The sequence below is a fragment of the Pogoniulus pusillus genome, chromosome 11 (assembly GCF_015220805.1).
Source record: "Pogoniulus pusillus isolate bPogPus1 chromosome 11, bPogPus1.pri, whole genome shotgun sequence".
NCBI lineage: Eukaryota > Metazoa > Chordata > Aves > Piciformes > Lybiidae > Pogoniulus > Pogoniulus pusillus.
The window spans coordinates 20,442-40,522 of record NC_087274.1 but is presented as its reverse complement, the minus strand read 5'-3'; the positions used below and the strand labels follow the sequence as shown (position 1 = coordinate 40,522).

Below are 20,081 nucleotides of genomic sequence, written 5' to 3'. Positions count from 1 at the left end.
AGCTGGTATGACATTTGTGACCAGAAGTTATCCTTTCACCATTTCAACACTGAGTAATTTTCTTTGTCTGTACTTTACGAGCATCAAAGTGTGCTTGGTGTCATATAACCACAGAGAAAACAAAAAAACAAGCTCCATCGTCAAGGATTCAAAACAGAATCGTAATCTTTAATAAATAAAACCAAAGTTGACTTTCAGTTTAATCTTCCCACCTCCTGATCATGAGACTATAGTGTGCATCCTGGTTAGGTATTAAACCAAAAACTATGCAGAAGTGAACGTGATCATGACAATTTGGGTATATTTGTTCCAGATCGTCAAAGCAAGGGCTGGCTAAGATAACAGCACTTCATAAAACACTGAGCAAAATACAGTTTCTTTCTAAGGAAATTTTAAAAACATGCCTTCAAATTAATCACAACCAAGCAGGTAGGTTCTGTAAGTGATCTACACTCTCATTGCTCAAAGGTTCTTGGACTGACATTAACCCAAAGTGCAGATTCAGCCTCCACAACACTGTACAGACAAAGGTGTTCTCCAGGTCTTGCTCAGGTCCCCCCAGAGCTCTTCCAGGTTATTCCTTGGGAGCAGGACTTTACAGGGTGCCTCCAGGCTGGGGAAGCGAGCAGGGGTCTGTGCAACTGCACAGCACCTCATCAAGTCTCTTGCTACCTCGGGAAAACGTGAGACTTGGTGATCAGCTGCCTCCCCATTCCTGGAGCAGGTCATCCTCTGGCCTTTCCTTGTGCTCCAAACTTTGTTGTGGAAAGGCGGGAGGGGTTCTTGTGTGTTTTCTCGAATGTGGGCTTTGTAAGTTCCTCTCACCTTTTGAGGAGCTATGACCTGCTCAGTCAGGGTTTGGTTTACTTTCAGAGTGGCAAATCTCTGCTGTTTTGGGATGCCTTTGCTCTAAGGCTCCTAGGGTCTTGGTTACCCCTACCCTAAGGTAATGCAGATGTCTGGGCATTGGACGAGACCTACTGGCAGCTAACCAAAGCACCCACAGGGTAGATGTGCTGGAACCTTGTCAAGGTCCTGTATATGATGACATGCACAGGGCTCAGGAAATCCAAGGTTGGTGCTCTCTGTAATCCCACGACAGGGTAACGCCGTTTGGCTTTGCCCTAGGCTGTTTCTCTGTTTTGATGACTTTCAGAGAAGGGAGTGCTCTGCTCCCGCTGCACCGGAGCCCTTGAGCCAGAGCAGCAAGATTCACCGCACATTCCACCTGGTGAAGAGAGACATCTTGGTGCAAGGGCCCAGTGAAGGGTGCAGATGACCCGGCTTCCGTGCTCATGCTGGCACCAGCAGCCGTTGCAGAGTCGTTTCTTCATGGGGTGGTGTGTGCCACACCGGTGTGTGACTGGATGTAAACCTCAACCGCCATGGACCCGGGCTGGGGATCTCCTTCACTTCGAGAGGCCGGTTCGCGCACACGGCCACAGACGCTGGACGCCTAGCAGGGGCCCGGCGGCGACGGAAGAGCCATCTGCCGCCAGCGCCGCAGCGCCGCCGGTGCCCCGGGCCGGGCTCCGCTCCGCACCGGCAGGGGGCGCGCTCGACCCCGCGGCTGGCGTCCCCGCGCGACGTGGAGGCGGAAGTGGGTGGTGGCGCCGCCGCGCGCGCGTCGTCGTGGCGCTCGGAGGAGCCGCGGCCGCCATGGCGCGGGGCGGCGGGAAGGGGCTGAGCCTGAAGGACAAGCTGGACGGTAACGAGCTGGACCTGAGCCTCTGCGACCTGAATGAGGTGCCGGTCCGGGAGCTGGTGAGCGTCCGGCCCGCGGGCCCGCCCGGTGGGGACGGGGCTCAGTCCCGAGGGCCGGCACTGCCAACTTGGTGCTTGGGAATGGGCTGCGCAAGGGAGCAAGGCGTGCGCACGGCGGGGCAGATGTGCGCAGGGGAGCCAGATGTGCCGGGAGTGCTCGTGGCCCGGCTCGCAGGTAGCTAAAACTGCAGAGAGGAACGCTTCGTGTCGCGTCGGGCGAGCACCTCCCGCTGCTCACAGCGATATCGCATCTCTTGAGCACTGCCTTTAGACCCAGACATCAACCAGGCAATGATGTGCCCCCAGAAGCACCCGCGGGGAGATGGACAGACCGAGGCGGGAGAAACCGCAGAGGTTGAAGCAAAAACCAGGAGGGGTTTGAAGAATGCGGGTGCACCTAGGTTCATTTAGTGCTTTATTTCTCTTTCAGGCCACTCTTCCAAAAGCTACTATATTGGATTTGTCCTGTAACAACCTCATGTCCTTGCCGGTAAGGTGCTAGGAAAACTTTCTGGGGATGAGGCTGCTGGGAGATATTTAGAAAATATAACTGGTGCTTCTGTAAAGGTTCAGCAGGTGTGGAGCTGGCTTCACCCTGGGGTGGCCGAATAGCTCTTCTGTCCATGCGGTCGGGTCAGTGCTGGTGGTGGTTTTGGCTGGGGCAGGAAAGAGAAGAGGGTTGCACTGCATGAAGACTGCAGTGTCTTCCTGGATCCCTAAGTGAATGCGTACCCGTTTCATCAGCAGAGGACACTCAGGTTTGTTTCTGTAGTGTGGCCACACATCACCTTGTCTGTCTGTCTTACCTATCCCACTGTTTTCCATCTCCATCTTTTGAGGCAAAAAAGGAGAATGAGTTATTTTTGTCACAGTTCTCTAGTAACTCAAGTATTTGTGGCTTATGTAAGGTGCAGGCTATCTCCACATGCTCCCTGCCGAGGTTCTTCTGTAAAGGTGCTGACACGTTTTTTCTGGGTTTTTGTGTTTGGGTTTTAGTCAGACTTCTGCAGTTTGATGCATCTGGTGAAACTGGACTTGAGTAAAAATCGGCTTCAACAGCTGCCCTTGGACTTTGGCCGCCTGGTCAATCTGCAGCACCTGGACCTTCTGAACAACCGTTTGGTCACCCTGCCAGTCAGCTTTGCACAACTCAAGGTAAAACTGTTTGCTGTGCAGTTATGTAAAGCTTTGGGATGCAGCCCAGGGTCTTGTGATCCTTCTCAAGTTGATTGCTCTGGTAAAGCATCCATCCTGCTGACTACCCATTCTAAAATCCAGCTGGCTCTGCACCTCAGCTCAGTGGAAATCATCTCACATCTACTGATAAAGCCTCTGCACAAGCCCTCTGTTTGTCTCTCATACGTGTTCTTGTTCATGTGAAAAGAAAATAGTACTTTGCTTCTGCTAAGGATCTCTAAATTGCAAGTCTGCTGTGCTGTTAAAGCCTCCCCTTTATTATTCCTTTCTGCAGAACCTGAAGTGGCTGGACCTGAAGGACAATCCACTAGATCCTGTCCTGGCTAAAGTAGCAGGAGACTGTCTGGATGAGAAGCAATGTAAGCAGGCTGCTGTCAAGGTAAGGAATCTGCCTGTATACTGTTTTTCCTTACTTAGCTTCACTGGAGGTGGTTCTTCATCTTTTTGCTTAGCAAGCTGGGTGGGTGCTGCAGCAGCACTTTGAAGTTTCTTCTGCCAGTCCACTGGGGTTCACTGCACTGACTTCACTGCTTCTGTGCCTGTAGAGAGCTGGGCTGAGTAGGACTTTTTTTTCCATTAATGGAGTTAAGAGAGACCTAAATGGTGGTTGCCAAGAAGGTGGAGGCATAATCAGACAAAATAATCCATGTCTAGCAATATAGTACAAAAATCTCCAGAGAAGTTCTGGCAGACTGTAGGATCACATCAGTAGCAGTGTTCTGTGGTCCTCTCTAGTTTGCTTTTTAATGGAAAAGTCTTTCTTAACTGCAAAGATTCACATGAGAAAGTGTGAACTCCCTCTTCAGAGCTGTACCTGTAGGAGTAGGTCAGGGCGGGTGGTCAGCCTTAGCTGAATGTCCCCAGCTATGTGTCAGCCATTCTGTTTTGAACTGACTGTGCAGTGAGTCTTCTGCAGAGCCCTAGAGTTGTTTTCTTGGACCTTGAAGGTACTGCAGCACATGAAGGCAATCCAGTCTGAGCAGGACCGACAGCGGCAACAGAAGCTCCAAGCAGAGCGAGGTAAGCACAGAGAGCCCTCACTGGCTGGCTGCTGAGGTCTGATCTTGGTCCCTCTTAAGCACCCAAACGCACTGATTGCCATCTGATGTATACTTGTATCACAGTATTATTGGGGTTGGAAGAGACCTCACAGATCATCAAGTCCAACCCTTGTAACTGTCAAAGTCCTGAGCACTTAGGGAATAGTATGTTAGAAGGGCTAGGGGGAGAAAGATAGCAGGGGATAACTGCACTTTTCTTGGCTGAAGAATAGCTAGATCTCTAGATGGAACACAAGATTGGTTAGTTATAAAAAAGAAGAGCACAGGATTTATTTTAAGGGAAGCCTAATTTTGAAGGAGCAAAGTGCAAAGTATGTGATGTAAAAAAAAAAAAGGCTAAAATAAGATTTGATTGGTTTCCTCATTCCGACTGGGAATAGATAAGCAGGCAATGACCCTTTACATAAAATGATAACCCTTCCTGTTAATCTCCAGAAATGGAGAAGAAGCGTGAAGCAGAACAGCGAGCAAAAGAGGCTCAAGAGAGGGAACTGAGGAAGCGTGAGAAGGCAGAGGAGAAGGAACGCAGAAGACGGGAATATGATGCTCAGAGAGCTGCCAAACAGGAGATGGAAAAGAAAACTAAAAGAGAAACTGTGCAGCCCCGAAGTAAGTAGTACCTGTTTTGGGTGGGATTGTATCAGATTTCATCGTCATGTTTGGATGGATTTGCTTTTATGCAGCCCAGGTAGTGGGAGATGGTGGAGTACTGGGGAACCTGCAGTAAGCTCTACTGCCCTGCCCTTCCTCCTTCACATGTATTGCTGATCAACAGCTGAGCTACTAGAACCAGAAAGTTTTTCAGCTGTTCCTAGGGAAAGCTTCACTATTTTTTGAATACTGACTTATACGTGCAAAACTAGATGTTATTCCACCAGAAGTGCTTCACATCCTCTCCACTGCTGCCACTGAAACTAAATCTGAAACTTTTAATCTAAACTCTTAGATCCTGCCCATTTACTTGCTAATCAGAGTTGAGTCATGGAAATTCATAATGAGAGACAGCTGCAGTACAGGCTAAAGTGTCTTACCTGAACAGCCTGTTTTTGAATGGAGGCTGTTAAAGATACTTAATCAGCTCCTCACATTCTGTCTTGTCAATGTTCTGGTTACAGAGCCTGCCTCCAGTTCGCGGTCCACTCAGCCCTCCCGGCACAGGCGCTCCTGGTCGCGGTCTCTGCTGCGGGTTCTGCTCTGCATGCTGCTGTGTGTGCTCCTTGCTGTGGCTGCCTGCAAGCTGACAGAGCTGCGGCGTCAGCCCCTGTGCATCAGCATCAGCACTCTCTTCGAGGATGTGGTAGCTGCCCTGCAAAACCACAAAACCCTGCAAAATATGCTCCAACAGAACTCACAGCAGTGATTGTCCTGGGCAGGCACCTGCTTCGTCAGCATCTCCCTCCACCATCTATGCAGCCAGAATTCCTATGGAATTGTGTTCTGATGAAACTGCTTTTAATCTGTCAGCGTTGGTTTGCTGGTCCACTCCACACACAGCAGTTACTATTCAGATCATCTTTGCTGTGCATGTTTCACAGTTGGCCTATAACTCCAATTATTTGCCCACATTAACCTAAACTTGTTAACATCCTTTACCTCCAGGGAACAGTTACAGAGATTGTGAGATACAGAATGCTGCCAAGCTGTAGGAGTGGAAAAAACAGCCCTTGGCTGGCATGGTAGCTGTGTCCTGGAGGTGGAAGTTTTTAATACATATCCATTCTTCGCTCGTTTCTATTTGTGCTGAAATTGGTGACATGGCTGTGTGGAATGATACATTGAGGCCCAGTCAGAGGTGTGTAGGACAGCTGTGCATGCATGTGCCCAGGCGAGGCTGCTGGTGTAGTGTGGAAGCAGCTGAACCTTTGCAATACAAGATTTCACAGCAGTTTGTCTGAACTGGATGTGTATGTTGCTAATGCAGTTTTAATTAGGTCTCATAGAAGTAGCTGAACGTTAATTCTGAGTACATAGAATAATGATTTTTATAACGATTTTTAAAAAATCTATTTGACCACATTTTAATCAGCCAGTACCAGCAAAGTGGCTACAGCTTAGGAAGGGCTTCTAGCCCCTCCACAGGCTGGTTTTGTGTTTGCAAGAGGCAGTTGCCCAAGACTCCTGGACAGATAGCAGGCTGGCTGCAGGAGTGGCCCATGGCACTGGGTGGCACTGTAGTGGTTTAACCTGCTAGGCTGATAGGCAGAGAAAGGCTTCACCATGTGGGTCTGTGGGCGTTTGGTGGTTTGCACCTAGGAGGAAACTCACCTATGAGTTATTCATGATTTTCTTACAGAGAAAAACAAACGAGAGTTTTTCATATCCTGAAGGGCTTCCTAGTAATAAAATGGCAGTGTATGCATAGAGCAAGGGTAGGTTTCAGAGGATACTCAAGCTATAGACCCCCTTGCATTAGTTGCCAGAATTGTCCCCTCTCTTGAGATACTTGGGATGCTTTCTGATCAAAGCAGTGATGTGAGAAAACAGTACAGAGCATTCCATACTGAGGTCCTCATGGAAGTGAATCATAGAATAGAATCATAGAATTACCCAGGTTGGAAGGGACCTCCCAAGCTCAGCCAGCCCAACCTATCACCCAGCCCTGTCCAATCAACCAGACCATAGCACTAAGTGCCCCATCCAGGTTTTTCTTGAACACCTCCAGGGATGGCGACTCCACCACCTCCCTGGGCAGCCCATTCCAATGCCAATCACTCTCTCTGCCAACAACGTCCTCCTGACATCCAGCCTACACCTCCCCTGGCAAACTTATGACTATGTCCCCTTGTTCTATTGCTGGTTGCCTGGGAGAAGAGCCCAACCTCACCTGGCTACAACTTCAAGTAGTTGTAGGCAGCAATGAGGTCACCTGTGAGCCTCTTCTCCAGGCTGCACACCCCCAGCTCCCTCAGCCTCTCCTCACAGGGCTCTGCTCCAGGCCCCTCCCCAGCCTTGCTGCCCTTCTCCAAACACCTTCCAGCACCTCAACATCTCTCTGCAATGGAGGAGCCCACAACTGGACACAGCACTCAAGGTGTGGCCTGAGCAGTGCTGAGCACAGGGGCAGAAGAACCTCCCTTGTCCTGCTTACACTGCTCCTGAGCCAGCCCAGGATGCCATTGGCTCTGCTGCCCACCTGGGCACTGCTGCCTCATCTTCAACTACTCTCTACCAGCACCCCCAGGTCCATCTCTGCCTGGCTTCTCTCAGCCGCTCTGTCCCCAGCCTGTAGTGCTGCCTGGGGTCGTTGTGGCCAGAGTGCAGAACTCTGCACTTGGCCTTGTTCAGTCTCATCCCATTGGCCTCTGCCCACACATCCAGCCTGGCCAGGTCCCTCTGCAGGGCGCTTCTACCCTCCAACAGCTCCACAGCTGCTCCTAGCTTGGTGCCATCTGCAAACTCACTGACGCTGGACTCAATCCCCTGGTCCAGATCATCGGTAAAGATATTGAACAGGACCGGGCCCAGCACTGTTCCCTGGGGCACACCACCAGTGACAGCTGCCAACTGGATGTGGCACCATTCACCACCACTCTCTGGGCCTGGCCCTCCAACCAGTTCTTGACCCATATCAGAGTGAATCTGTCCAAGGCATGAGCTGCCAGCTTGGCCAGGAGCTTCTTGTGGTAGACAGTGTCAAAGGCTTTGCTGAAGTCCAGGTAGACTACATCCACAGCCTGCCCCACATTCACCAGGCAGATAAAATGATCTTAAAAGGAGATCAGGTTGGTGAGACAGGACCTGCCCTTACTAAACCCATGCTGGCTGGGCCTCATCCCTTGGCCACCCTGTAGGTGCTTTGTGATGGCACTCAAGATGACCTGTTCCATCACCTTCCCTGGCACTGAGGTCAGGCTGACAGGTCTGTAGTTTTCTGGCTCCTCCTTCCGGCCCTTCTTGTGGATGGGCATCACATTGGCAGCTTCCAGTATTTGGGGACCACTCCAGTGAGCCAGGACTGTTGACAGATGATGGAGAGTGGCCTGGCCAGCTCAGCTGGCAGCTCGGCACCCTAGGATGGATCTCATCCGGCCCCGTGGACTTCTGAGGATCCAAGTGGCTCAGCAGGTCCCTTACTGCTTCCTCGTGGATTACAGGGGGACTATACTGGTCTCTGGCTTCATCTGCCAGTTCAGGAGTCCAGTTGTCCTGGAGACAACCTGTCCCACTATTGAAGACTGACGCAAAGAAGGTGTTCATCAACTCTGCCTTTTCCTCATCCTTTGTTACTATATTCCTCTCTGCATCTAGTAAGGAGTGGAAGTTGTCCTTGCCCCTTCTTTTGTTATTAATATAGAAACATTTCTTATTCTCCTTAAGAGCAGTGCCCAGCCTAAGTTCTAAATGGTCTTTTGCCTCTCTCATTTTTTTCCTACAAGACCTAGCAACATCCTTGAACTCTTCCTGGGATACCTCCCCTTGTTTCCAAAGGTGATACACCCTCTTTAATCCCTTTAGCAGCTCCTTACCCACCCGGTCTGGCTGCCTCCCTCATCGGCTTATCTTCCAGGACAATGGCACAGCCTGCTCCTGCACCTTCAGTTCTTTCTTGAAGTAGGTCCAACCTGCCTGGATCCCTTTGGTTTTAAGGGCTGTTACCCAAGGAACTTTCTGAGTTAGTTCCTTAAATAAGCTGAAGTCTACTCCTCAGAAGTCCAGTGTGGAGGTTTTGTTGATGCCCATCCTGGTTTCACCATATATTGAAAACTATAACTTCATGGTCACTGGACTCCAGGCCGCCTCCAACCACCACATCCTCCATATGGTACGCCTCATCTCCCAGGTGGTAAGCCTTCATCTTTTTGTGACCAATGGTAAGACTGGTTTTCCTGGGTACCACACAGGAAAAACGTGACAGGGTGAAGATCAGGCAGGAGGGACTGCCCATCTCTGGCTTAGCAGCATGTTTCCTGAGCTTCTCTGAAACTCTGCTGGGCTTTGCCTTTGGTATCTAACTTATTTCATGCTCTAAAAAGTCCATCCTTACTATGCAGAAGCGTTTGGAAACATGGCAGACAACATTCAAAGTGACATTTCTTTGCAGACATTAGTCTGCTGCTTTGCCAACCACAAGAGTGCTGCTCAAGGTCACAGATGCCAGGCTCATACAACTGATCAGAGGCATCTGCTGGCAAGGCAAGTGCTCCCAAGTGTCATGGACAGGTGTTTTTGATTCTTTCAGGGCAGCATAACTCTGAAAGGTAATGATGCCAGGGCATCAGGGGTTAATTCATCTCAGTGCTGATGTGATGAAGGAATTCATCTGTTCTTACATGCAGATAAGCGCCAGTGGCTGTGGACAGGCAAGTGTGTTCCACAATCTAATTAGAAGAAAGCTTATTCTGCCAACTGGTTAGACTCATAATTCCAGCACATATAATCTGATTCAAGACCCTCTACAGATTAAGCTGTCTAGAGACCGAATTAGGGAAATCTAAATTTATATCTAAAAAAATGGGTCTCACTCATTCCCATCTGACAGAGTGGAAACTGACGTATTTTGTGAGGTAAAGTTCTTCCACCTCCCTAGAACAGGTGCTGGATGGGCAGCACCATGTTGCTTTAGCATGAGGATTTTTCACACTGGAGAGAGAAGATAACTAAAAAACTAAAGTATTCCTTTAAGCAGATGACACTGGTCTGCATTCAAGACAGCATATTAAGCAGAGATTATTATCCCAAATTATTTATTTTGGATGAAGACAAAACAACCACTAGTACTGTAAGCAGTGTCCAGCTCACTCTTATGGGAGATGTTAGTAATCTTGTGTAAACTCTACAGCCATTCAGCAATTTTATCTAACCTGCTATAATGAGGTTTAAAAGTTTGAACTCTTTAAACCAGAATCGATGAATCTACTTGTTACCTAAGCACTTCTGAAGGAAGTTTAAAATGGGCTACTGTATAGCTGAACACCTAAACCAAGCAAACAGTATTTTTATCATCCCCCGGGGCTACCCAGTGAAATCCAAGTAGATACCAGGATCGTGGGAAGTCATCTGCAGGTAGATCCGTCGGGAGACTTCTGGTCCGACCCGCCGGGAGGTGGCTGTCACACCCTCCCCACGGTGCACAGGGATATTAGCCAGCATGTTTTCCCGCTCCTGCTCTGAGGAGCACCTGCTATAGGCCTAAAAGCAGCACAAAGGACGACAGCATCACCTATTTGCATCCACTGCTCGAAAAAAGAATCCAAAGTCTGCATCTGTGCCTGCTCTATCCTCTCACAGCATATGCTCATTTTTCACCTGGTCTCTCTCCAGACCTCACTGGTCAGCTTACAGGCAAGGCAGAGCAAATAGGGCTCCCTCAGCAGCCTGCTCTGTAAAGGCAGAGCAACAAGTACCAAAGAATCAGCCCATTCACTGCCTTACTAAAGAGCTCATGCAGGATCGTTTAATGGCAACTAAATGATTACTTCCGTTCCTTCCACTAGCTGGCTGTGTGCACACAGTGTTCAGTATTCCTGAGGCATCCTCACCTGGGTCAGAAGCTGAGGAGAAGGATATGCAGACACTATGGCCTCGGCCATCTCGAGGCTCACACGGTTAAACTGCTGTATTTGTCTCTTCCAGACTTCCAATAGACCCTTTCCAGAAGGATCCACCTTCACCCCTCCACACCAGCTCTTCTCTAAGTAGAAAGAGAACCCTGTCTTCGCACGCTCTCGCCTAGGGAGAGCAAAGGATGGGAAAGACAATGAAGCAATGAAGTAACTCTGATCTCTGCATCTGTTGTCACAGAGACATTTCTCACTGCGCTCTTATGACACCACTGGCATGAAAGTAAATGCTCAAAAATGTGATCCTCTTTTCTCTACATGCATTAACAATTCCTTTGCATAAGACTCAGGTTTCCTACTAAAAGAGCAATCCTGAGACAAACCAAGGTGCATACAAAGTGGTAAAAAAAAATTTACTTTCTGTCAACCATAATAAAACATTTTTACATGTCACTTTAAGCAAACATCTCTTCTCAGGAATGCTAGGACTGTGTGAGACTGCACAAGATGTCTTTATCACACTGCCACATGCTGCTGTGTTATTAATGGAAGCAGCTAAATGGTTCATTCTCAGTAACATGTCTATTGGTTACAAACTGAAGGAAAGCTGCTGCTGTAAGAGCTCAATCCTACTTGCATTCTCTTTCCACTCCTAAAAATCAGATTCAGAGCAAAAGATTTGCTTGATGTCAAGCAAGATTCCAAGGTGACACCGGGGTTCGTTCTCACCCCTCCCCATGCAGGACCTCAGTTTGTAAGAGTGCTGCGCTGCTTCCTGTGCTGAAGGAGCTGCAGCAGCAGCTGCTCCGTGGCTCCTGCTCCTTTGAAAGCCATTATACCGTGTCATACCGACGTGCAGCCATGAACCTGGCTCCTCTCTCCCAGTACCTGTGAAAGTACAGCCTGTCCAAAGGCAATGTATCCAAACCTCATCTGCTTACTCACTTGAAAGGTGCTTCAGCTACAGCTTTTGTGAACATAGCAGCAAATTCTCCAAGCTCCTCCCAGCTCTCAAAAAAGGTAACTTGGACCTGTTTGTTCAGCTGCAGATCCACCAAGGCCTGTAATTATAATTGGAAACAACAAAATGGAACAATTCACCTCACATCAAACTTTGCTCTTGTTTGAAACAAGAGTCATGCAACATTTTGCTAGAGGACAAGAACATTGACTCTCCCCCATTTTGGCAAGTTTATTTAAGGCATTAAAGTATTTCAGAGAAGCCTATCTCCTGCGATCAATTTAGCACAATGGCAGGCAAGAGACAGTGGCTGCACATCTGTTCTAAAGGTACTCACTTCTTCCACATCCATTCTTGTTATCTCCAGGCCAGAATCCTTAACTTTCCTTTTTCTCAGTTTTTGCTGTTCCTGTTCTTGGTTTCCACTTGCTGCTGCCTGCTGTGGTCTCTTTTTCGACTGAACTCTGAGAGACCCAAGAAGAGCAAACTAAGACTAGGAGGTCATGATCCTCCCCAAGTATTCCCCACTGATCACTGTGGTGACAGGCTGGACAGGACCTTGCCTGTTTCTGTATAGCAAATAGTGGAGCAGTGGGAAAACCTCTTGTGCTCCACTATTTGCTAGAAGGACTTCATGTAATGGCATTTTTCAAGACCAGAGACAACACAGAAATGTTTGGAGGGAAGTTTAACCTGAAATAATTTTCTATTCCAACTACCGCTAGTGCCAGAATTTTCCCAGGCATTTTATCCATCACATGAGCTACGTAGCTCTGCAGGGTCTCGCTCTGCCCTTCTGTGAAGCCCTGAGCCTCCTGTGAATATCAACAGAAAAACAAGAGTTAAATCATTCTGAGGTACACGTGCCAAGAACAGCAACCTATGGCTCTGATTCTGCAGATGACAAAGCCTATTCAAGCAGCTCTTCAGGGGCAAGCAGGCAACACTATATCTGGTATAAAGTGGCAGAAATACATTTAAAAAAATCCCACTTGATCTGGCAATGTTACCTCTTCAAAAATCTGTGACAATTTTAACTAGGAAAGAAAGCTTGTCAGAATCTTGCATTTCACAGCAGTAGTGTTTTTGATCCACTAATGGCTTCTGAAACAAGACTTCTAGTTTACTGGAACTATGCCTCCGTCCCACATCAAAACTTTCCTGCCATGAAGGGTGACAGACACCACCATTCCAGCAAAGCACAATCAAGAGCACAAAAGCCATAACCATTCTCACTTCTTTGTAGTTGCGAACCATGGACAAAAACTCCTCCAATCCATGCAGAACCAGGACATTTGGTTCTTCTGTCCATTCATCTCCTTCTCCCACCTGTTCAGATATGAAAACAACCAGCCAAAACAACAGTCTGTTGAATAATTCAACTCAAGCCAGTGATCCTACTCAGACATTTGAGGCAGGGAGAAAATTAGAGGGTGCCTAGTTGGGTTGCTAAATGCAATTACTGATGGGCACAAATACCAGAAAAAAGAGCAGAAACATCCAGATTTTGCTTGCACACCTGAGATGACACTGTCTTTCTCCTCCAGGTGATGCTGCAGGGAACGGCCTGATTTTCAACCACAGAGGAGTAATTTGCAGCCTGCAAAGCACTAAGGACCTGTCCACCACCATCTACCTGTAAGAGAACTGAAATTGGTGCATGGATTAGGCCTCCACAGAGAGGAGACAAGTCAAGACGAGCCTGGTGCAGACTGTTAGGTTAAGTACCTTCATCCAGCACCACAGTTATGTATTTCTGGCACTCCCCTGGTCGCTGAGCTTTCAGCATCTTGGCAAGGGCCCTCTTCCTCTCTTTCTCCTGCTCCTGCTGCCTTCTCCGTGCTTCTCGCTCTTTCTGCTTCTGTTGTGCGGCCTGGCAGATCGCCTCCCTTTCCTCTTGACTGTATTTTGGCTTCTTGGGAGGGGGGAATTTTTCTGGGCTTGCCCCATTTACTAAGAGCCTACTAGACCGATCTGAGGTGTCAGACTGAGAGGCTGGCACCGTGCACAAGGAGGGCCTCTCAGCTCGGCGCATGCCATCTTGGTTGCCACACGGCACATCTCCATACAATAGGTCTTCCAGTGGTCCTTTGCTGCCAGGTGCCAATGGGCCACTGCTATCACCTCCTGCACCCCCATCGCTCGGCTGGAAGGGCTCAAAATCTACCTCTCTTTCTGCTTCCACCTTCCTCTTCAGCCTCTCGGCTAAAGGGACGACTTCCACCTCCTCCTCTTCGCTTCCACTGCTTACCACTACAAACGTTTCCGCCTCCTCCATCACGCTGGGCACAGGCGGTGCGGCGGCTGCATGGGGGCGGCGGCTGCGGGGGGCGGCTGCGGGAGGCGGCTGCGGGGGGCGGCTGCGGGGGGCGGCTGCGGGAGGCGGCTGCGGGGGGGCGGCTGCGGGGGGCGGCTGCGGGGGGCGGATCGGCCCCGGCTCGGCCCCGGCTCGGCCCCGCCCTCCTGCTCTTCCCGCCAGCGCCAGCCCAGCCGCGCGCGCCGGGCGGCCATTGGTTCCCCACCGGAAGGGGAGGGGGCGAGGATCATGGCGGCGGCGCTGCGGGCCTGTGAGTGGGGGCGCTCCGGGGAGGCCTGCGGCCGAGGCCGTGCTGTGGGGGCATGGACGAGTTTCAGCCCCGGCGTTACTGTCTAGCGGGGTTACTCGCGCGAGAAGCTGTTTCGTAGCGCAGCGTGCTGAAAGCGGGGTCCGTTCTGAGGCGCTGAGGGCGTTATCCCTTCCGGACTCGAAAGTCGTCGGGAGCGGGGACTGCCCCATGGTGAAAAAAGGGCCTGTGGGAAAGCCGCAGTCAGGTGCATTAGATAGAGACCAAACAGGGAACAGTTCTGCTCTCCACTAGTCTGGGGCCTTGAAAAGCCTTTAGTTTAAACCTGGAAGTGTCACAGGCAGGAATATCCTCACTGCTCCTCTGAGGAGGCGCCAGTTTCCCACTGGTTTCCAGTGTGACTTCACTCAAGTTGGAGCTCTCTCCGTCTTTTCTAGAGAATCACTTTTCCTCGTATCTGGTTCTTTGAAGTTAGTGTTTTTGTTAGCGGTGTGCTGTCATGCTCTGCAAAGTGTAACCCTGGCATCAAACCGGGGCGATTTTTTTTTTAACATAAGCATGAATTGGGCCATAACTTTGTCAAATTTGCATATATGAAACTGTAGCTCCTGTTCATCTTTGCCTACTTCCCCACTGTTTGTCAGAGCCTTTAACTCAATGGGAAATCTTCTGAAACTATTGGCTCTTTGAAGAGCAATTACCCTTTTCAGAACACTGTATCTAGCTCGCTGAGTATCTCTGCTGCTTTAGTTAGTAAATTAATCCAGTGGTTTTACTCAGGTTAGGAAAACAAGACTTTTACAATAACGACTCTTTGGAACTAATCTGCTGTTTAAGAGGCTAAATAGAGTGATCCAGGAAAACTGGATTTCCCTTCTAAACTAATTTTAGAGATGTCTTAAAATAACTAATTATATCTTAATTTTCAAGAGAGAGAACTTTATGAGGAGGTTGGGTTTCTTTATAAGAAAAAAATGTTTCCTGTCAATGTCTCTTGTTGTTTAAGGAAAAAGTTTGTGCTGTGACTAATATTTGGTGTTCCAGAGAAGATCAGTGTCTATAACAACTGTTTTTTTATTCCTTGGCTTGTCCTGATCCCAACTCAAAGACTTGCACAAAATGCTTCAACTAGTACATTCAGGATAGCCGTAATTTGCTTATATATTGTCATGAGTTGAAGTCTTCTCAAAACATGACTGTGAATACTATTCAAGGGAAAGGGGAGCTGAAACAGATCCCAGCTTGCCTTTTTCAGCTGTTTTAAGGCAAATCCACAGCAACCGGTAATCTCTGTACAGTGTTTTACAAGGTCTCGCTGAAACAGGAATTTGTGTTTGTGCTTTAACATTGTTGCTAAGAGGTTATTCCCTCCTTGGGCAGCAGCAGTGTTTAAGATGTAGCCGCTTTGCAGAGGACTTAGTCCGTGGTGGTCTAATTGTAGTTTATTTGGGAAATTTTTTCCCTCAAAGCTTTCTTTTGTCTGTAGTTTTAAAGTCTGTCTTAACTGGCGTGCTTTACAACTGAAAAAAAGAAAGCGTGTGTTAGTGTTTTTCAACTGATGTCGTTCTTGCTCCCAACCCAGTTCTTACTATTCCTCAAATAAGCCTGGTCGCCATCAGATGTGCTTCTAAGAAAACTGGGGGCAGCTCGAAAAATTTAGGTGGCCGCAGTCCTGGGAAGCGCTATGGATTCAAAAAGGTAGAAGGTAGGTCTTGGTCTGAGTGTCTGCCAAGTCGTGTTTGCACTTCACTGAATTCTCGTCAGCTTCTTCATTGGTTCAGGTGTCAGTTGTTGCACATTTCAGTAAGAGGTGGCCAGGGTGGGATTCCGAGAGAAAGAGGGCAGATTCCGTGAAACCTCATGATCAAGTGCAGTCAGCTGGAGGACCAGGGAGTTAGTCTCCTCCAGACTGCCTGTGGGACACTTGAATGAAGTCCACTTTCTCCCATGCTGTGTCAGAAAGCTGGGTATTTTCAGTGTTTACCAAGGAGATGATTATGAGGCTTAGCAGAAGTCAAAGCACAATTTCTTGCAGCAGAGTGCTCAGTAATTATTATCTTTGCTGATTAAAGCATACCAACATAAAAGGTAATAAATCAAGTGCTTTCAACAAACAGAAAATGCCTTATACCCTAGAAGTAATCTATTCAAAGACTAGAATTGTTTTTTTTTTTTTGTCATAGTAAATCTTTTTATTTCATAACTGTTTTTCATTAGATGCTTTTAGCATTTGATGTAATCTTTCCCTAGAAAATTCCTACAGAAAGCTGACTTTTTGAAGTCCTGGAGCCAGGGCTTCAGGTACCTCCTTTTCTCTGCATTCTGACTCTGTTACTGTGTTGCAGGTGCATTTGTGCATGCAGGCAACATTTTGGCTACACAGAGGTTGATACGCTGGCATCCAGGGGCTCACGTAAGTTGTTTTGTATCTCTTCCTAGGTTCTGAAAAAAACAGTGGCCCTCAACAGGCTCCTGTACTCAGTGCCTCTGCTCATTCAATGTCCTTCTTAACGCGGTTTCCTATATTCTATATAATCCTGAAACTGGATTTAATTTTCTGGTATTTAATAGTCAGAGCACCTGGTCAGAGTCACAATTCTGCTGACATGACTCAGGAAAGGTCTGAAAGCTACAGATGTTCCCAAACACTTCTGGAACCCATCCGGGCACTTGTGCTTCAGAGTGAAACTGTAAGGAGCACCATAGCATGCTAATGGCTGGAAGGAAGCTGCGTGGGTTTCTTTTGTTTTGAAATACAAAGCAAGAGATGCAGTTGAATCCACTATCAGAGGAGGCAGACTAACACTCAGATCTGCTTTAGTGGTGGACCTCCAGCGATTCATTTCTAACAGCACTCTTTTTCCAGGTGGGGATGGGCCGTAACAAGACGCTTTATGCCCTGGAGGACGGGATCGTGAGATACACCAAAGAGGTCTACATACCTCCACCCCGCAGCAGTGAGAGCAGGGAATTGATCTGCCGGCTACCCAAAGGAGCAATTCTCTATAAAACCTTTATCAGTGTTATCCCTACCACAGAAGTAGGAAGCTTTAAACTGGTCACCATGCTCTGATCTGCCTGTATGATGTAGGGATGGACAGGAAAGAGCAGCTGGGACAGGCCACTCCATATGGACTGTCAGCCAAAGATGTGAGTATTCTGGCTCTGGAGATAGTTTAGGACTTTTGTTGCTCCCAAAGCATGTGTGGGCAGTGTCCAAGCACTGGAATCACCTGATGGCTTTTGTAAGCGTGTGTAATAAATGCTGCGGGGGCTACTAAAGGTCTTGCCTGCTCACAGAATGTGTTACTTCTGAATACTGCAGAAGAGGACAGATCCTTTTTCACTTATACCTAACTGTGTTCGAGGAAGGTATATTTCTCCTTCTGTCAAACTCATCTCGATGATAAAACTCAGATATCTGAAAGTATTCCATTTATTAACCATGAGGCAAGTTCACACTTGTAAAGCTAACTCATGGCTGATTTTAAAGTGCCATGTAAAATGCACAGGCTTGGGGTGGTATTGGAAGCTCAGCAGCTAGAAGCATATCAAAGCCGTAATCCAGAAGACTTTACCCTTTTGCATTCCCCAGGTCATTCTGTGGTATTTTTGATCTTCTGTTGCTCACAGAAGGGGCTCAAATGCCATGTGGCCAAATTGATCTCATTTTATCTACAAGTTTGTAAATTATATGAAACATTGTCTCGGAAGTAGAAAACCGGTATCAAAGTTAGTAGTGTAAGGATAGCAGTGTTGATTTTTTTTCTGGACTGCTCTGCAGAGGACAGCTGGACAAAGTGGGCCTGGAAAGAGTCTGGCATGCTACTTCTGTCCAAGATCTCCAATACCGTTCCTGAGAAAGCTGAAGGATGCCTTAAAGCATGCTCGTAGGGAGGCACCATCTATGGAGGAGAGAGGAAGAGCATTAGAACTGATGAGAAATTCCCAGGAGATGACCCTGCTCTTCTCACAGAGCAGGTGACAAGGCTTGCACCCATTATCGGCATGAAATTAAATCCCTGCAGTTCCCTGGAAGATCAGCATTTAGCACTGGTTTGCAGCATGGCAAATCCACTGGAGGAGCACATTCCCCCTGGCCACATTCCCCGTACTGTCCCAGGTCCCTGCTCTTCCCTGTTCCCCTGCAAGGATTTGTTACTAGTCTCAATGCCAGGAAAGGTGTGATTTCTGTTAAAAAAGACCTTGTTCACTTTCCCTTGACCAAGAGTTAATGGCTGGGGTTTATAAAAGCACCTACAAGCCAGGTTTTCTAACCTGATTATGGTAGCAAGTCTCACTGGGCAACAGCAGTGAGAAAGTTCAGGGCTGTTAATGCTTATTTTGGCAGAGCTGGACTAGCTTTGTCTTCAGATCTAGTGACAGGAGTGGCACAAGGATGTTGTGGAAGAGATCCCATTACAGTTCCTCAACTGTTTCATCTTCAGGGATTTACTCTGCTGAGCCCTCAGTATTCTGTTTTCAGGGCTGGTATGGTTAGTTAACAGCTCCAAACACAGGGTGAAGTTTTTTAAGGGAACAAAATCCAGGTGAATTAGTGAACCTTTTGCACTCAGAGTTTCATTTTTTTAATGTTCTTTAGTCAGTGATGTCTGACTTCAACAGGAGTCTCTTGGGATGCTGCTACAGGACATACTTGGCAGAATTACTTTTGCTCTTAACAACCAAGGAACCGTTTGAAAGCTGCCTCACACCACCACAACCCCTTCACTTTTTCTAATACATCCTATATGCATTCCCTTCCTATATAGTTCTTTGCATCCACATCCATCTGCCCATACAGCCCTTTGTGAAAGACAACATGCCTTCTCCTTTCACCACCCATGGAGAACCAGGCCAAACAACAGTGAAGGCTCTGCATCCTGCACTGCCTCAGTGAGCAGCTCTGTTGGGTGAAAAGCACAACGTTTGAGCCCTTTCTTCCATATGTGCCATGGACAGGAGGCAGAGAGGAAGCGCGGGGGGTGGGGAAGCAGAGACAACGAAGCAGGCAAAGGACAGCAGCAGTGCAGCCCAGTCCTGCTGTGATTTCTGCATGAGACTTCCCAGTCTGTGAAGAACCATCAGATTGGCCTTTCACAGCACAAACCTCTCCATCCTCTGCTAGCTGAAGATGGCTCTCCCCTCTTTTCCGAGGCACTCTGGAGCAGTACCTGCAAGCCCTCCTCTCAGTAGCTGTCCCTGTAGCTTTGGAGAGTGAGCTTTCCTCAGGCAGCTGCCACCACCACAGTGGCAGCAGTGGCTGAAGATGCTGCTCTTTTTATGTCACCAGCTTCCCCAAATGAAAGCCAGCCCCAGAAAATTACAAAGCCCCTTGGCTTTGTGTCTTGCTCCAGCGTCCCAAATCCGTTGATCCCATCCAGCACGCTCTCCCGTGGCTCCGCTCCAGGCCACAGCCCCAGGAGCCAGCGGGGTCTTGGAGGAGGACAGGGCTACCCCTAGGGCGCAGGAAAAAATCTCGTCGGCACAGTCCGAGGCCGCTCCAGGAAAAAGGGGCAGAAGCTGGTCCAGCAAGGCGGCCGCTCCGCCGGAGCCCCTGCCCGCCGCTCACTTGCATCGATGACAACAGCCGGGACATTGCTGTCCATGGCCTCGCCGGTGGCTGCCGTGTGCGCCGAGCACTCGCCGGGATGCGCCATTCCGCCACTGGCAACACTCGCCTGCGATCCATCGGCCGCCAAGGCGGGACCCTGCCAGGCGGGACCAGAGCAATACCTTCTTGCCGACTCCGTTGGCCTCAGCGCTGCCCCCCTTTGGCCGCAGGCGGCACTGGTTATCTTTGCCGGGTGGAAGACGGTGCTGGGAGCTGCTGTGGCGACATGACGGACCCCAAGGTGAGAGGGTGCAGCCACCCTGAAAACGCGGCTCCGATTCGGACCTCGCGACGGGCGGACTCCGTCCTATCCCCTCCGGAGACCAGCGACACCCGGTAGAGACACACAAGGCCAGCCCAGCTTGTCCGCGGGTGCCTCAGCCCCTCGCCGCGGATACCGAAGCGCCGCTGTGCCAGCCG

The 20,081-nt window shown here is 48.8% G+C and overlaps 3 protein-coding genes and 1 long non-coding RNA gene across 6 annotated transcripts; 2 read left to right on the top strand and 2 right to left on the bottom strand.

Annotated features, from left to right (window-relative positions):
* The first annotated feature begins 1,604 nt into the window (after nt 1–1,604).
* On the top strand, nt 1,605–5,907 carry LRRC59 (leucine rich repeat containing 59). Its single transcript, XM_064150459.1, has 7 exons — nt 1,605–1,764; nt 2,195–2,254; nt 2,761–2,919; nt 3,236–3,340; nt 3,909–3,981; nt 4,458–4,631; nt 5,138–5,907. Exons 1-7 carry the CDS (start codon nt 1,660–1,662, stop codon nt 5,380–5,382), a joined length of 921 nt encoding a protein of 306 aa, XP_064006529.1. The 5' UTR covers nt 1,605–1,659; the 3' UTR covers nt 5,383–5,907.
* On the bottom strand, nt 2,163–5,144 carry LOC135179092 (uncharacterized). The gene is made up of 2 exons (XR_010303911.1): nt 5,054–5,144; nt 2,163–3,557 (listed from the first exon to the last, which is right to left on the bottom strand). It is a non-coding gene; the product is annotated as an uncharacterized LOC135179092 (long non-coding RNA).
* A 3,782-nt stretch (nt 5,908–9,689) lies between the features above and the next one.
* Nucleotides 9,690–13,813, bottom strand: EME1 (essential meiotic structure-specific endonuclease 1). 2 transcript variants are annotated; one of them, XM_064150457.1, is made up of 8 exons: nt 13,212–13,813; nt 13,003–13,130; nt 12,720–12,812; nt 12,177–12,298; nt 11,821–11,947; nt 11,468–11,583; nt 10,502–10,691; nt 9,690–10,151 (listed from the first exon to the last, which is right to left on the bottom strand). In XM_064150457.1, exons 1-8 carry the CDS (start codon nt 13,759–13,761, stop codon nt 9,975–9,977), a joined length of 1,503 nt encoding a protein of 500 aa, XP_064006527.1. In that variant the 5' UTR covers nt 13,762–13,813; the 3' UTR covers nt 9,690–9,974. The 2 variants fall into 2 exon arrangements, with proteins under 2 accessions (XP_064006527.1, XP_064006528.1); XM_064150458.1 differs by lacking the exon at nt 12,720–12,812.
* A 154-nt stretch (nt 13,814–13,967) lies between these two features.
* On the top strand, nt 13,968–17,329 carry MRPL27 (mitochondrial ribosomal protein L27). Of its 2 annotated transcripts, none has more exons than XM_064150456.1 (4): nt 13,968–14,050; nt 15,630–15,752; nt 16,393–16,460; nt 16,914–17,329. In XM_064150456.1, exons 1-4 carry the CDS (start codon nt 14,029–14,031, stop codon nt 17,118–17,120), a joined length of 420 nt encoding a protein of 139 aa, XP_064006526.1. In that variant the 5' UTR covers nt 13,968–14,028; the 3' UTR covers nt 17,121–17,329. The 2 variants fall into 2 exon arrangements, with proteins under 2 accessions (XP_064006526.1, XP_064006525.1); XM_064150455.1 differs by lacking the exon at nt 13,968–14,050 and adding an exon at nt 14,243–14,294.
* The last annotated feature ends 2,752 nt before the right edge of the window (nt 17,330–20,081 follow it).

Coding starts and splice junctions, on each gene's coding strand:
- LRRC59 (XM_064150459.1), top strand. CDS start 1,660: ATGGCGCGGGGCGGCGGGAAGGGGCTGAGCCTGAAGGACAAGCTGGAC. Junction 1,765..2,194: donor AGGTGCCGGTCCGGGAGCTG/GTGAGCGTCCGG, acceptor TTTCTCTTTCAG/GCCACTCTTCCAAAAGCTAC. Junction 2,920..3,235: donor TCAGCTTTGCACAACTCAAG/GTAAAACTGTTT, acceptor TCCTTTCTGCAG/AACCTGAAGTGGCTGGACCT.
- EME1 (XM_064150457.1), bottom strand. CDS start 13,761: ATGGAGGAGGCGGAAACGTTTGTAGTGGTAAGCAGTGGAAGCGAAGAG. Junction 12,813..13,002: donor GAAAGACAGTGTCATCTCAG/GTGTGCAAGCAA, acceptor ATATCTGAACAG/GTGGGAGAAGGAGATGAATG. Junction 10,692..11,467: donor GTAGCTGAAGCACCTTTCAA/GTGAGTAAGCAG, acceptor TGCTCTCCCTAG/GCGAGAGCGTGCGAAGACAG.
- MRPL27 (XM_064150455.1), top strand. CDS start 14,258: ATGGTGAAAAAAGGGCCTGTGGGAAAGCCGCAGTCAG. Junction 14,295..15,629: donor TGTGGGAAAGCCGCAGTCAG/GTGCATTAGATA, acceptor CTCCCAACCCAG/TTCTTACTATTCCTCAAATA. Junction 16,461..16,913: donor GCTGGCATCCAGGGGCTCAC/GTAAGTTGTTTT, acceptor CTCTTTTTCCAG/GTGGGGATGGGCCGTAACAA.